General features: G+C 47.1%; 1 protein-coding gene across 2 annotated transcripts in view; it reads right to left on the bottom strand.

The window, feature by feature from the left end:
• Positions 1 to 1,107: 1,107 nt before the first annotated feature.
• The window catches only part of KANK4 (KN motif and ankyrin repeat domains 4), a 32,652-nt gene continuing 17,387 nt past the window's right edge, over positions 1,108 to 16,372 (bottom strand). For both annotated transcript variants that reach the window (XM_068966544.1, XM_068966545.1), the window contains 4 exons: positions 16,080 to 16,299; positions 10,108 to 10,250; positions 6,518 to 6,718; positions 1,108 to 1,212 (listed from right to left, as the gene is read on the bottom strand). In XM_068966544.1, coding sequence (XP_068822645.1) covers positions 1,108 to 1,212; positions 6,518 to 6,718; positions 10,108 to 10,250; positions 16,080 to 16,299 — 669 coding nt within the window. The remainder of the gene's footprint in view (positions 1,213 to 6,517; positions 6,719 to 10,107; positions 10,251 to 16,079; positions 16,300 to 16,372) is intronic.

The raw sequence follows: 16,372 nt of genomic DNA, 5'->3' as shown, positions 1-16,372 counted from the left end.
TGAGCCAGGATGACCGTGAGGGCCCTGGTACTGCTGCTTCTTTGGTGGCTCAGTGGGTAATGAATCTGCCTGCAAGCAGGAGACCTGGGTTCAATCTCTGGGTAGGGAAGATCCCCTGGAGAAAGAAAAGGCTACCCACTCCAGTATTCTTGCCTAGGAAATCCCATGGACCGAGGACAGAAGAGACTGGTGGAGTACAGCCCATGGGGTCACAAGAGTCGGACAAGACTTAGCAACTAAACCACCAAGGATACTACTATGAAAAAAAAGAGGTGGCTTGTAGATGATAAGAATCTACCCTGAGAAGGATGCTCACTCTTAATTTGTTTCTTTCACAGATTTAGAAGAGCTTATGTAATTGGGCTCTGCCTAAATACACGTGATGTGCTTCACTAGTTTGGATAACTTTCTGCTTAATTTCAATTTCCCTGGAGCAAAGTGGAGCCACCCGACGACTTGGAAATGGTCAAGACTGTGTATCTGGCTCTGACACCAATGTGCTTCTTCCTACCTCATATGAATTTAAGATTTCTCTGTCAACCCCAACTAAACAAAGGCCCCAGTGGGATTTGTTCAGTTTCACCTGCCTGCATGGTGATTCTCCTAACATCCTCCAGAGAATGATTGCCAGGGCAGCTGCTTAACTCCCACCCCTTCCCCAGCCCTCCTCTCTAGACATGCATGCCCAATGGGACATCTTCCTATATAATTGATTAAAAAACAAAAAGACGGTACATTTTAAAATTCCATGTAAAAAGTATTGCTTTGCTACTGTGCTCCCACCTGCTTGCTCACTACACGGTTTGGCAAAGGGTAGCATCATGAGGAATTTGAGGCTGAAGATGTGTAGGAATATTTTTAGCCGAACTCAATGTACCCTGCACCTTGCACCCCTCTACAGCCCAGAGTTTTGGGGCTTGGCCTAAGGCAAAAACTACAAAGCATTCTAATGAGCAAAATTATACAACAGGAATGTATGTGCATATTTGACATTGTTTCTTCTTTTCAGGGACAGCCCTCTGGCTATGACCCATGCCCTCTCCAAGGGCGCTGGAGGAGTCCAGACAAGGCTTCTTCTGTTCATAGCTGCCAGCTCTTCCACAGCCCCTATGGCCCCAGGGGCCTGCCCTGCTTCGAGTGGGCCCGAAGCAGCCCTGCAATTTCCACATGGGCGGGCGATTTCAGAGCAATGGACAAAGCCGTTTGGCCAGCCTACAGGAGAGAAAGAAAAGGAAAAACAAATTTTTATCCCATCTGCTTCCCACCACAGAAAGGAAGGGTGAGTTGGGAGCCAGGGATATATACAGGGCATAGAAGTCTGTTTCAAGCATTCTCAGAGGAGAGGAGGAGACTCCAATGACATGAGGGTCAGAGAAATGGGCTCCCTTCTGTGGAAACAGCATTCACTCCTGGGAAATCTGTGCCAATGAAAATAAAGAAGTGTCACTTGGTTTTTAACACTTTTAAAATTGGAAAACAGAGGAATGAAAACAACTCTTCCACTATTTCATTACACAGACCTAAATGAGAGTTAGCATTTTGGTGAATTTCCCTCCAATCTTTTCTGCTATGCAAATGTGTTGTTGGTTTCTATGTAGAGGAATGATCATGTGTATCAATTTTGAATGTTGCTTTTATTTTTAACTCACCATAATATGCTATGAGATTTTCCCTGCTCTTACACAGTCATCAGAACATTATCATTTTTCTTATCCACTCTATAATATCCCATTATTTACTGAACTATTTTTCTTCTACTGGAGATTTAGGTTGTTTCCAAGTCTTCACCGTCATAAACTTAGTACAGAAAGAATGCTCCCATTCCAAATTATTTCCTAAGGATCAACTCTTTGAAGTGGGTTTGCAACTAGGAAGGGCACATTCATTTTTACCTCTTGATATTTGACACCACGCTACTTTTCTCACTTCAGTTGCGGTGCAGGGAGCTGCATCCTGCTATCTAAAGAAGCTGCAGGCAGAGCAACTCCCAGCAGGCAGCACCATCTCTGCACAGAGATGAGGGGAAGGGCTGCTATGGTGCAGGAGATGCTGAGCTCCATGACGTCTCCAGCCTGTACCCAGAATTATGAAACCAAAACAGCTCCAAGACCCACTTTTTTGGCAACTCATTTGGAGGCAAAATCCAACCTAAGGTTATCTCTGGTCCTTGCTTAGCCCATTTAAATGTGTGAATATTTTTACATCTTGCGGCATAAACATTAATAAATTGACACTTGGGGGCCACCCATGATTCACTAGAGTGCTCTCTACTGCAGATGGGAGAAACTACTTCCTAAAATGTGGAAATTCCACAGAAGCAGGTGGGACGTGTTCACACTCAGCTAAAACCCCTTCAGTCTCTTCTCTGAGCTTCAGGACGGAGTCCAGCTGCCACCAGGGCCCCCCACACACGTAAATAACTATAATGCATGGCCAGAGGCCAAACAAGCAGCAGAGAAGCAGAGTGAGCTCCAGAGAGGATGACCACCCTGCGTGTATGGGGGAAGGGTGGGGGACAGGCAGAGGAAGTGGTGTTTCAGCAGACAGGCTTCCCCAAACAGACAAAGACGAAGTTTTCCTTGAAAAGGCCTCGTGACTCCTTGTGCCCTGCTTTTATCAGTCTTTGTAACTTGATATTTGTGGGGTAATTTGACAAATCTCAGTCCCCACGACGTCAGACACTGGATCTGGCCTGTTCTGCTGGCCCAGCCCCTGGCCCCATGCCTGCGGTCTCATAGGTCCTAATATGCACTGTTGAAAGAGGGAATGCCAGTGACTTTACAACAGAGAGTATTCAAGTTGATCAAGTTGGTCTGGCTCTTCCATAACCTAACGAATATGTTCCTAGACTGGACAAGTCTGGAAGAAAGCAAAGATTTTCCTCAGAGGCATCTTGTGAAAGCCCCACAGAGGCACCTGGGGTTTATTTAGGCCTGTCCCTTGCTATACTTCATCAGCCCGGAGGCTCCACATAAACACAAACACAGTGTGATTAACCGGGCAAGAGTCACAGGGCCAGTCCCAGGGGACACGTGCAACTTTGACAGGGCCCACCTGGAGATGACAGCCTACATCTATGGGTTCTTCAACTACAGACACAGAAAGTGGGGGGCCCCACTCAGTTCAGAAAGTGTGGCCAGAGAGACCACCTGAGGAGGGCATGTCCCTGAGATGCCTCTGCCCGAGCACTGGGAACAAGTCCATGGCATGCAGCTCTGGTGGGAGTCAGGAATGGCTGGTCCCTATTCAGCAGCACTGCAGGCCCAGAGAGATGGCAGGGGCTCGGACAGCCAGCACACCTGTGTGTGTGTGTATCTCTGGCGGGGGTTTACCTTTCAATATGACAAGAACTCAACAAGAAGCCACTGCACATCAGGCAAAGATGGGCAAGGCATAGTCTCTGCCTTCTAGACGCTCTCAATTTGATAAGTGTTTTAGAGGCATAGACCAAACAAGCCCTTCTAAGGGTGAGCCTCGGGGTGGGGGGAAGGCCTCCATCCTTACCACCACCTCCCCATCCTTATCACTCTGGCTGCCCCAAGAGGCTGGGTGGTCAGTTTCTCCAATTACCTTCCAAACTTGGGGAAGACACCTTGCTGGCTGTTCTGGGGTTTCTGCATTCACAGCAACCTTTAAATGTTGGCAGATGAGAGAACCCAATTTCAAGACATGATTCCTCTCTCAGTTTTCTAATGGACCACCTAAGTCTCCATAGGAACCTGAACATTGAAACGAGATGGTGATCGTGATAAGGGCTGGACGCCACCCCTCCATGCACAGCAGGAGGTACAGGGCTTGGTGCTTGCTGGGTCCCCAGTCAGCTGTCCCTATCTCCCACTGACATTTCTCACCCAAGTCAATTTGGGAAATTTCTGCTGGGAAACCTCAGCAGGCAGTAGGTGATTGACGTCTGTGAGCTGGGATCTAGAACATGCTGTGGGCCTGCCGTCTGACTGCCTGGGCAACCCTGTGCTTGCTGGGCAACACCTAACCCTCTCCACCCTCCCCTAGGACAGGCTTCTGTCACCATCTCCAGTTTAGCTGCCCCGTTCCTACTTCCCCAGCTTCCAGCCCTCCCCCCAAACTGCAGCCAGCCTGGTCCTCAACCCTGGTCTGGCTCTTCCTAATCCAGCACTTGACTTGGATGGCTTTTCATCCAAGAAGTTCAGTACTTCAGTATTCACCTATACCAGAGTTTCTCAGCCTTGGCACTACTGAAATGTTGGGCCAGATAGTTTGTAATTCTTCACTGCTGCCGTACATCCCTGGACTCTACCCACTAGATGCCAGGACTGACCCCTGCACATACTTATGACAGATAAAAATGTCTTCAGACACTGTGGGATCTCCCCTCAAGGGAAAAATCACTCCCGAATGAGGACCATGTCTCCCTTTGAGGACCAGTCTTCTCTGATTGGCCCCTCCTAACTCCAGACCTTCATCCTCCCTATTCCCTCCAGACACTGCCCGCAAATGCCCTGGTCCCTACTCATTCATGCGGTGGCTGCTTTGTATTTGCTATCACGGTTCACGTATTCACAACAATAACAGTTGCCATTAACTAAATATTTCTTAGATATCTAACAGGGACTTTACAAATGTTACCATATTAAGGTCTGGTCTATTACCATCCTCATTTACAGACAAGCATACTGAGGCGCAGAGTGGTTAGGTGACCTGCCCAAAGGCACAGTTACACAGACCAGTTTCAGACTCATGGGTGTTTAAAAGTCCATGCTTCTAACCACCACTCAATTTGTTGGAAGAACCATGGAGTCCTCCTGCCATGGCTCTTCCTCCACCTCCTGAAAGCAGCCACTGAGCTCTCTAGTCTGTGGCAGACTTTGCAAGATACCCTCAGTCTCACTGCTCTATGATGCCCGCTAACCAGGGACTTTCAAAGATTCTGTCCCCTGTCCTGCAGGCCTGCCCTCTCAGGCCTCATCCACTGTTGTAGTTACCCATAAAAGGGCCCTGGGCCTGTTCCAGATTAAGGGGCTACCTCCTTCAGCCCCAGGCCAACCCTGCAGGGAGCTCATTGACACAGAGCCTTTGTCTGACTGTATCCCATCTGGAAAATGAGACTCTTATTTCCAGAGCCCGCCACTGTTCCCACAGGCATTTCAAGAGGGTCTGTGCTCTCCACTGATCATAGAAATCTCTTTGGACAGAGCTGGGGTTCAGGGGATCTGAAAACAAGGGGCAGGCCTGCCTGCTGCCTGAGTGTGGTGGGAGGGACCTGGCAGCTTGAATCACTGATGGAACAATGGTGGGGAGTTCAGAGGCAGCCTAGTAAGACAGGTGTCCCTGGGTGGGGAGGGGGCTCTCTTTCCCTCCCCAGGCCTTTGTCCCTTTCGAACTGTGGATGCTAAGAAAATACAGAGAAGTCTGTTTAAAGCATTAAATTATAATGCCACCATTAAGGACACTGGAGTCAGACCTGGGCTTGAATTCTCACTCCAAGAATAAGAAGCTTGTGACCTACGACTGCTACATAAGCACTCAAGGCCTCTGCATTCTTGTCAGTACAAAACAGGGATGGCAGGCTCTACCTCACTGGATCTTTTTGATATTTATTGATTGATTTATTCATTTATTTAGTCATTTGGCACACAGGATCTTCAGTTGTGGCATGAAAACTCTTAGCGGCAGCATGTGAGATCTGATTCTTTAACCAGGGATCAAACCCAGGCCCTCAGCTTTGGGAGCATGGTGTCAGCTACTGGATCACCAGGGAAGTCCCCTTACTGATTATTGAGAGGATTCATGAGGTAATGCACAGAAAGAGTTAGTTTCTATGAGTGTTCTTAGGAGTCTGATGCAGCCAGTTCTACTAGCTAGGTGTGTGACCTTGAATGTTACTTCACCACTTGGTGCCTCCATTTCCTCATGAGCAAATCGGTGGCATCAAATGGTGACTCCGTTGTTATGGGATTTAAACAAGATGGTCTGAGGTAACTGCTTGGTATAGTACCTGGCACCAAGCCATCACGTGACACGGGTTAACTCTTCCCTACTGCTATCTCATTATAAATCACCATCCTCATCGTTGCCATCACCATCACCTTACAAGAAGACTGTGTCTGGCAATGCAGCTTCAGGCAGGGTGTCTCCATGAAACAGGCCCCTCCGTAAGGTGGGCCACTGTCCAGGAAGGGACACGATTTGCACATGGTTCCTTCCTCCTGCCCTTTGGGAGCCCCATGGACAGCAGAGCTTCCTTGCTCAAGCTGTGCCTCAAAGGACACACACTGTTATTGCCGTGATCAGACGTGCTTCAGGGCTGAGAGCAGGCCTGGACATAACCCGTCAGAATGGTGTAAAAGGCTAGGGTTTGGGTTTCCCAGCTCCAAGTCTCTAGGCATTTACATGGGTCATCTCGTTTAAAGCCAAGAACAGCCGTATGAGGTTAATTCTGTTGCTACTGCCATATGCTTCCTTGAATTCTGCTGGCTGGCAAGGTACTTTTCAGGAAGGAAAGTGAAACACCCACTTGTTAATTGCCTATAAGTCTCACCTTGTCAGTCAGGCTGCTGTCGCAGGCTGGATGTGCCAGGAGCAGCCGCACCATGTCCGTGTTGCCATGGCAACAGGCCAGCATGAGGGCGGATGATCCATCATGGTCCTGCAGGTTGACATCTGCCTGGCAGCTCAGCAGTGCCTGGACCATGTCCCCCCTGTCGTGGCTGACACCCAGCATCAGTGCCGTCTGGCCCCCCTGCACATAGAGAGCAGGGGTGTGGTTAGGTTGTGGCTGATGGGAAGGACCCCCTCTATAGCCTGCGTGTAAGCAGGAAAGTCTTCTCTGGAAAGTGACAGTTTATCTGAATCTCCATGGTATGGGACGTATCTTCCTTAGCCTGGCAAACTTCTACTCCTCTTCCAAGACACTAGTCAAATGTACCTCCTCGCTAAAGCCCTCGACTTACACCCCAAGAACAGGTTTCATAACACAACTTGCCATTTGGTACTGCAACATGTCAACCTCTCTCTTTCTCATGGGCTGTGACATCTTTGATGGCAAGGGCTAAGTCTTTTTCATCTCTCTCTCCAGCACCTAGTCCCAAGCACATGCTGATAAATGTTGAATGATGGAATAAACAAAGGGCTTAAAAGTCAGGAGCATGGTTTCTGACTGCCTGCCCCAGCCTAACTTCCTCTAGGAAGCCTGGGATTGCTCTGAATGCCTCTGATATTTTCAGCCGAATGATACCCAGAACGTTCTTTTCTCACCAAGCTCTCTGCATGGTACTATGGTCATCGCCAACCCACAGCCATTGACAACAATCTTTCACTTGCTTGTAATAATCAGTGCACACGGCAATGGATCAGAGTCAGAAAGTGAGACAAAGCTCTGGTTCTGCTGTTTCTAGTGTGTGACCCTGGCCACGTCACTTGGTGTCCCAGAATCTTGGTCAGTCTTGGTCAGAGTATTTTTGAAAGTCAAATTAAATAAAGGCTATAAATATAAAAATGTGTGGTAGCTATTTTTTCTGATAACAAATTGATCATCATTTCCCCTGAATTTTCCTGTATATACACAGTACTTTTATACAACTTGATTATATATTTTACACTCATGATTCTCTCCTGGGTTCCAGCGGGTCTCTCTGACTGAATGTCAGGCTTTGTAAGGTTGTAAGAATGAGGTAAGGGCTCTGTTTTCTCTCCCTTCAGGTCCCCTGTGGCTCTGAGCGCAGTGTCTTACACGTAAAACATGTTGGCTGACGTGTTCGCTGATTAAGGCTCCAAAATGCAGTCACTGATAGATTATGTTTCCCTGCCAAGAAGGCTGGGGCTTAGAGAAAAGGGGGTTGCAATCAGAAAAAGGCTGGCCCTGTCACGTACTGCTTATGTGAGTCTGGATAAGTTAACCTCTTGGTGATTTTTGCTGATCTGGTAAAACAGAAATGCTTAAGGATATTACCTATCCCCTGGACCTGTTGTGGGACCCGCATGAGGCCCAAATGTCCTGTGTGTGAAAGTGTTAGTCACTCAGTTGTGTGCCACTCTTTGTGATCCCATGGACTGTAGCCCGCCAGGCTCCTCTGACCATGGGATTTCCCGGGCAAAAATACTGAAGTGGGTAGCCATTTCCTTCTCCAGGGGATCATCCCAACCCAGGGATCAAACCCGGGTCTTCTGCATTGCAGACATATTCTCTACCATCTGAGCCACTAGGGAAGCCCAAATTTTGTATACATTTTAGCTATTGTTGTCTTTATGAGTGTTAGAGATAATGTCTGGCCACCATGGGAATGCATCGTTAGGTGTCCTGGTTCCCCATTTCTCTGGAACTCAGATCTTTCCAAAGACTCTTTGCTCTTTGGTTTGCTTATACCTAGTCTTGAGGTAATGCTTGTTGACTGTACTAACCAGACCACAGTCTTCCCTCCAGGCCCCTCTCTCCGAGTGGTTTGAAAGCCAGATGTCATAGACAGATGTCTTCCTGTCTGCCCCCTGCCTGACTTGGGACCCTTTCCTTCCTCACCCCCCTCCTGGCCTGGTTCCATACAATTTAATTCAACAAACATTTACAGAGCACAGTTATCAGCGCGGTGTAGTGCTGACCCTGGAGATACAGAGAGAAACAGGTAGCTTAGCCCAGGGGACTCCTGGCCTCCCCAGCTCACTCCTATCCACCCTGATGCCTGTGGCTCCCTTAAAACCTAAAACCCCCAGGGGGCGCTGAAGAGCACAGCTACACTGTAATCCCTTTCTTCCCTTGGCAGTGTGGGATGGGTCCCTTACTCTCCTACAGCATCGGTTTCTCCTCTACAAGAAGGGCATATATTTTGATCATTAGTGAGCATTCTGCCTTCAAGAGGGCCAACTGAGAAAAAAAGATTTACTATGTTTATGGAAAACATTTGAAGTGAAAACAGCTTTATTGAGTCCCACGGTGTAAGCTATAGGTGAGTGAAAACACTTTAAAAACCAGAAAGTAAGCTATAAATGTCTGATTCTTGCCACCAGTCAGATTGCTATTATGTGAAGTGGGCAAAATGACTTTGCCATCAGGTTTAGCTGCAATCACTTTGGGCTGGGGTGGATAGCAGAGTTAAATGGATTGTTGGGAGACAGTTTTCTATAGTGTCTTGGTTTGCTGCAATCCTGTGAGTGAGGCAATATCTGGCCTTTCGTTTCACTGTCTTTTTAAGGAAGAACGTACAGTGAACAGCACTGGAAGACAGAGGTAGTGTCTCCTTCAGAACAGAGGGTAGTCATGCTTACTACCCAGTATGGAAGAGTCAGGTTCCCTGAGCTCAGGGTTTCTCTCTAGTAACACAGCCCCCGCTGTGCACAGGGATCTGCTCCTCCTCACAGTGCCCTGTAGCTATTGAGACTCCGGGAACAGGTAGAAATAGCCAATGCTCTGACTACTGTTACCACTGGGAGTATCACACTGTCCTTTGGCATAAGAGTCCTGTGTCTTCTGCCAGCATCCATGACACTGTGGCAGCTAACTTGTTAGCTTTAAGGGAGAGTACAGTCTCAGACCCTTCATAGTTCTTGAGAGTAGGGCTACACCTATGCTCACTCTAGGGGGAAAAGGAGAGTAGAATGCACTCCACTTACTCTCCTCTTGGTCAAAGATGGGCAAGTGGCCTTTTGAAGAGTTCCCACTGTTCCATACGGAGCTCCATCTGACTCAAAGCCCTACTGGCTAAGGGTTACACCTTTGTTCCATATTCTCAAGTAGAAAGGCCCTGCAGCTGAACAGAGACAACCCAACCCTCTGAACTGCTCTGTGATCCATAATCCCTCTATGTATCACCTCCAGGAGCTTTCCAGATCACAAGTAGCAAATGCCTTGTCCAGATGCTATCTGTGGGAACTTTCAGTTCAAGGAGTCTGGCCCAGAAGGAATTTGCCGAGTTTCAGCCCAGAACATAGATTACAAGTTCACAACCTCTGTCCCAGCCTGTCTGGGCCTCAGGAGGCTCCAAGGAAACCAAAAGTCCAATCGTCGGATAGATGCCAGTTGGAGGGCCTAGACTTCTCGGGCTAAAAACTGGATCTGCATGGAATTCCTCACCCCACTGGCAGAATAAAACTAGGAGGAGCCGCATTCATTAAAGAGGAGATCATGCTCACTCCTCCTACCTGAGTAGCTTGGATGTTCACATTCCCTTCTCTTAAGAGCTTCCAGACAACAGCCATGTCTTCATCGGTCTCAGCAGAAGCCAGGGGAGTGATCATCACAGCAGTGTAGCCAGCTTTGTTCTGATGGTCCACATTGCAGACACCTGCAAGAGAAACACTGAAGCTGGAAGAGCTCTTAAAATGCCAGAAGCCAGGCTTTAGCCTGTTCAATAGGAGGCTTCCTGCTGGTTAAAGGGCCACAGAATAGAGCAATTCTTTCCCAGTGGTGGAATCTGCATTCTACATTTTTAGCAGCCTTTAACAGCGGCTACTTTTCTTTACAAGTTTTCTGAGGATACCTAGCAAAAAAGGTGCAGAGGAGAGTCAGAGATGACCAAGGCCTATGACCTTGACTTTATTTCCTAAAGTGGGGCACTATTATTCATATTTTACAGATGAGGACACTGAAGGTGTCCTTCAGTGGAGTGAAGAAGGTGAGTGAAACTCTATCAATGCCCCAGTGAAGGAGCATCGAGAGCAGGACTCACTCATTGGGTGTCAGGTCTATCTGACACTAGAGCCCATCACTCGTACAGCCTCATGTCGCCCTCAGGTAGGCACTTCAGGTCTTGCTCTGTGTCTATGTATAACTCATGAACTACTGGCTGTGGTGGTAGGTCCTTTCAAAGGCCTAGTGATATCTTGTGAAATGGACCAGAGGACATGAAAAAATGCCCCAGGATAAACACAGAAATCTTCTGGGAATAACCAACTCATTTGAGAAGCACAATAGAAAAACACTTCACAGATGTTTATATTAAAGCAATTAAGAATATACGTTTCACAAAAGAATGGGAAACTGGCATATTTTTAAGATGAAGTAGTACATGAGAACTCAAAGGAAATTTTTGCTTCTTAACCCTGGGGATATGCATTCACATCCGTCCCCACCAAAGGAGGTGGAGGAGGTCATCAGCCTGCTGCCTGAAGGCTCCCACCTTCTAAGGGCACTTGTTGTTGCTTAGCTGTGTCCAGCTCTTTTGTGACCCCATGGGCTGTAGCCCACCAGGCTCCTGTCCATGGAACTTTCCGCCAAAGAATACTGGAGTGGGTTGCCATTTCCTTTTCCAGGAGATCTTACTGACCCAGGTGTCAAACCCATGTCTCCTGCAGACTCATTACCACTGAGCCAGCAGGGAAGCCCTTTAAGGGTTGTACAACTTGGAGAAGGAAATGGCAACCCACTCCAGTATTCTTGCCTGGAGAATCCCATTGACAGAGGAGCCTGGTGGGCTACAGTCCACGGGGTCACAAAGAGTCGGACACGACTAAGTGACTAACACACACACACACAGCGTGAAAAACTAAATCTTCCCTGTACTATTGCTCAGGAGAAAAACTATGTGTCTCTTTAGGCCAGTAATAAAACTACCTCAGTAGAGCAAGTCTGAGACTTTCTTAGTATTTCTTCTGTAAAAGGGAGATAATAAAAGAACCTGTAAGGTTACTGTGAAATTTAATGAGTTAATATATTAAGAGCACTTAGAATGGCAGCCAGCACATAATAAACACTCAATGAGCATTAACTGTTACTGCTATTATTGTCCAGAATGGTATTCTTATCATCACATCCTTGCTACTTGCTCTTGAAGACTCAGATATTCATTAAAACAAATGTGGTTTAAGACAAAATGTCAGATTTACTCATGAGTTCTGTGCAAGGGGAAAAAATAATATTTGGCTAACAGTCCCTCCACCCCAAACAATTCTTCAGAAATGTGTCATAATGGACCAGAATGCCAATGGACACAGTTGTGCTCACGAATCAGCAGTTTCCTCACTGAAGCTTCTCTGACCACTGTCATGACCAACTGAACTATGAAAGGCAAATATCAGCTCCATTCAATGCCTTATAACCCTGTTCTGATAAAGATGGGACTATCTATCTGCACTGCCTGGTTAATGACTTTAAAATTTTTACCCCGTGACTATTTCATGTTTGCTTTTAAGATGTATAAATGAGCCTCAGGTTACGACTCTCTATGCTCTCTTCAGAAACGTGACCTATAATTCAGTAGAATGACTAATTCTTCCCTGAGGCTCTGAAAAAGGACTGAGGACCCCCCACTTTCAAAGCAATGCTTCTGAGCATCTCCAGTGAGCAAACCAGCCCTCCCCAGAGGTGAGGGGCAGACTCTTGACTGAACATTCTCCAAGTCAGCCAGCTTCTCTTCTGCAGAGGTGTCGCGGTAAAATAGAGCACGGTTCACAAGGGACTAGGCTGGTGGAGGTGCAGCCATGACTCTCTTCTCAAAAACGATGAGTCACTTCAGTGCAGCCTTTTACAGTTTGTAATGTGCTTTCCAGATTCTGCACAAATGGCTGGGAAGGGAGCCCAGTTGGGAGTGGGACAGATCTGCCCTCCTCAACACCCCTTCTACAGTGAGAGAAAGGAATGGGACTCTCAGAACGTCTCCCCAACTAACCCACCCCATTCTTTATGCTTGTGGCTGTTTAGCTATTTGAGCATGTTAAAGGGAAAAGTTTCCAAACCACTTTATGGTTGATGAGTATTGACTGGATCTCAGAAAACACCAGCAGAAATTTATAACAACCAAATCAAAGGTGATCTGTTCTTTGCGATCCCATGGACTGTAACCCACCAGGCTTCTCTGTCCATGGGATTTCCGAGACAAGAATATTGGAGTGGGTTGCCATTCCCCTCTCCAAGTGATCTTCCCGACCCAGGGATTGAATGTGTGTCTCTTGAGTCTCCTGCACTGGCAGGAGGATTCTTTACCACTAACACCATCCAGGAAGCCTTTTAAGCAGTAGTGTTGCTGTTATACATGTTCCATAATGAAAAGCCCTAAGACTAAACACAACAAATGGAACCCAGAGGCATAGGTGGGTGCCTTTCTCAACTGAGCTACCATTTTGATGCTATCCATGAATCCATGAAGAATGTTAGAAATGTAACTTTATCTTCCTCTGATGATGTGGGATGCAGAAGGAACTTTAGGTTATCATTACATACATCACTTTTCCATACAGGCAAAGAGCCTCAAGGCTACTTAAGAGAATTTTGAAGAATTGGAAACTTACTGGAATTTAATCTAACTCCCAGGGGTCATCCATCCACTCTTTCTTATGACAAATATTTTCACTCAACACTCACCATGAGCCAGGAAGTGGACCAAGTGCTGGTGATACTGAAAGGAATAAGACAGGCAGAGCCTCTCCTGGGTTAGCTCAGTTCTATTAGAACTCAGATAGAAGTGACAAGCAAGATCACCTAAAGAAAGAAACAGGATGTTCTACTAGAGAGAGATGGGGCAGCCACTTTAGATGGATCACTCTCTGAGGTGACATCAGAGCTGTGACTTGAACAACGAGAAGGGACCAATCATGAAAAGAGTTTCAGGTGAAAGGATCCAGATGGAAAGAAAATGCAGAAGTCCCAAGGTGGGAATGAGTGTGGTGACTCTGAGGCCGTGTGGCTGGAATGGAAGGGAGGGTACATGGTGGCTGCAGAGAAAGGAAAGGCAGACAGGCCTGGACCATCTGGGATACCTGAAGGCCAGGCTGAGGGAGCCGCCTTCTGATCCAAGAGCGAGGGGAAGCCATGAGAGGGATGTAAGCCAGTGGAGGGGTGACGGGAATGAGATCCATGTTGCAGGAAAGTTGCTGGATCTGGAATTTGGACTTCCTGATGCCTGTTTAAACTTCCCCTGTGGCCTCTAAATTAGGATTACACATCTAGCATGTGCTCTGACTCCTGGACTCCACAGTATGGACTTCAAACCCCAGCAGTGTGCTTAGTCATTGCATGATCTGGAGCAAATCTGTTGACTTTTCTGGGCATCACTTTCATTGTCTATAAAAAAGGGATAATCATTCTACTAACAAGATAGTTATGAAGACTAAATGAGATCTCAGGTGCCAGATGCTTAGTAGAGGGAGGGCCTAATCCATGGAGACCATCTGGGGTTTTTTATCCCTTGTAGGTAGCATCCTAAATATCCTTCATACAGCTTTCCTAAACTCACAGATGACATTTGACTGGGACCCACACACCTTCAGTCAGTCCCATCAACCTGCACTCATACCACCAGTCCTAGACTGCTTGATGTCGTCACACACTCTGTTGAAACTCTGCTACAAGCCCTGTGGTATCGTATCAGCAGACACAAAGGTCTTTATTCGACTCTTAACTGCCTTTTCCAGCTCCTAAGAGGGTCAAGGCCATTTGCAATGATTCTCCACCAGAGGGAAGAGTCTTCCCTTTCTCCAGATCCTGAACAACGCTCACTTCCCTTTTCTCCTCCTCAACATCTCTCTGGACCTTCGCCCACCTCCTTTCCTTTTGCTTCCATCTCAGAAAAAATAAATATCCCAGCAGCTTGCCTAGGCTGATCTCATCTGTCTCTGCTGTGGATTCCAGGTTTTTCCAGCTCCTGAAAGACCATGCTCCATCAAGCATCTTCTCTCCTCTGTATCTTTAATCTCTCTCTTCCTCTCTTCATCTCTCTCTCTCTCTTTCTCTGTGTGTCTCTCTTGAATTCTTCTCAGACAACAAATATATTCAGATCTCTGCAATCCAGTTTCCTTCTAACAATCCCCTGAAACAACTGTTTCCAAAGTCACCAGTGGCCTCTTTCCAAACCTGCCAAGTCTTGGTGTCATCTGCCAGAGACACTACAGTACAATATTTGACCCAGTGAACAATCTTTTTCCTTCTTGACATGATCCTCCTCATTGGCCGGGGACATCTCTCTGTCTGCAGGAAATGACCCACTGCAGTGCGCCTTCCCTGCTCTCTCAGTGCTGTGCCATTAAGTTGTGTCTGACTCTTTGTGACCCTATGGACCATGGCCCACCAGGCTCCTCTGTCCATGGGATTTCCCAGGCAAGAATACTGGAGTGGGTTGCCATTCCCTTCTCCAAGGGATCTTCTTGATCAAGGGATCGAACTTAGGGCTCGTGCATTTCAGGTGGATTCTCTACCATCTGAGCCACCAAGGAAGCCCTTCCTGCTCTCTCAGCAGAATGTTATCTCCCTTCTTTTCAGTCCTGAAATCACACTCTACACCTCTCTCTTGGGAGCCATCATCCTCCTCCATCCTGACTGTCAAGCTGTAAACTCCTGGGAAGGCAAGAGCTCCATGTAGGTCACATCTCTGGTGGCAGGCAGTATGGACATCATACATAGTCTACACATATCTGAGGAAGGATGAATGAATCAAATTGAGTCAAATTGATTAAATGAAGCTATGGCTTTAAACTCTTGAGAGTCCCTTGGACTGCAAGGAGATCAAACTGGTCAATCCGAAAGGAAATTAATCCTGAATATTCACTGGAAGGACTGATGCTAAAGCTGAAGCTCCAATACTTTGGCCACCTGATGTAAAGTGCCGATTCACTGGAAAAGGCCTTGAGGCTGGGAAAGACTGAAGACAAAAGGAGAAGGGAGTGGTAGAGGATGAGATGGTTAGATAGTATCACTGACTCAATGGACATGATTTTGAGCAAACTCCAGAAGATAGTGAAGGACAGGGAAGTCTGGCATGCTGCAGTCCAGGGCAAAGAGGTAGACACAACTGAATGGCTGTGTGCACATCTGCATGGCCTTTGTTAAAATGTACTTATGAAGATGGTAAAGTGTGACCTTTCCTAGAGGAGGTGTGGTATAGCACTGGAGTTGGACAAACTGAATATAAATTCTGACTCTACCACTTACCAGCACTGTGATCTGAGCAAGTTTTATAACTTCCTGAGCCTCAGTTTCCTCAACTGTAACACGAGAATAACGATACCTACATCACGAATACTGTGAAGAATACATGATATAATAAAGGCAAAATGGTCTGGCCCAGCTCCTAGAGTACAGGAGAAATTCAGAACAGTGAAAAAGCTCCTCGCTGCAAAGAAGTGGTAACAAGACCTGCCCTTCACAGAGGGACCCAGTCAGCACAGGTGCAAGTGTTTCTGACCTGTCTCCAGCAGCAGCTTCACGATGGAGAAGTTAGAGTGGGACACACTGTAGTGAAGAGCTGTGTTCCCATTGCCATCAGCCAGATTGACAAGCAGCTTTAGCAAGTGTGGGGAGTGAGGCTGGACCCCGCGGAGGTAGGCGGCCACTACAGCAGGGCTGGATGACTTCCGGCTGGAGATGCGGAACCACTCTTGACTGATGGTGTTCAAGCTCTGCTTCTGAAATACCAACACATTGTAATTCCAGAAGGTTACCTACCCAGGTGCTCCAGCTGGGGTGTCAGTTTCCACT

Source organism: Capricornis sumatraensis, chromosome 2, assembly GCF_032405125.1.
Source record: "Capricornis sumatraensis isolate serow.1 chromosome 2, serow.2, whole genome shotgun sequence".
NCBI classification, from domain to species: Eukaryota; Metazoa; Chordata; class Mammalia; order Artiodactyla; family Bovidae; genus Capricornis; species Capricornis sumatraensis.
This window is presented reverse-complemented; position numbering and strand designations above follow the sequence as displayed.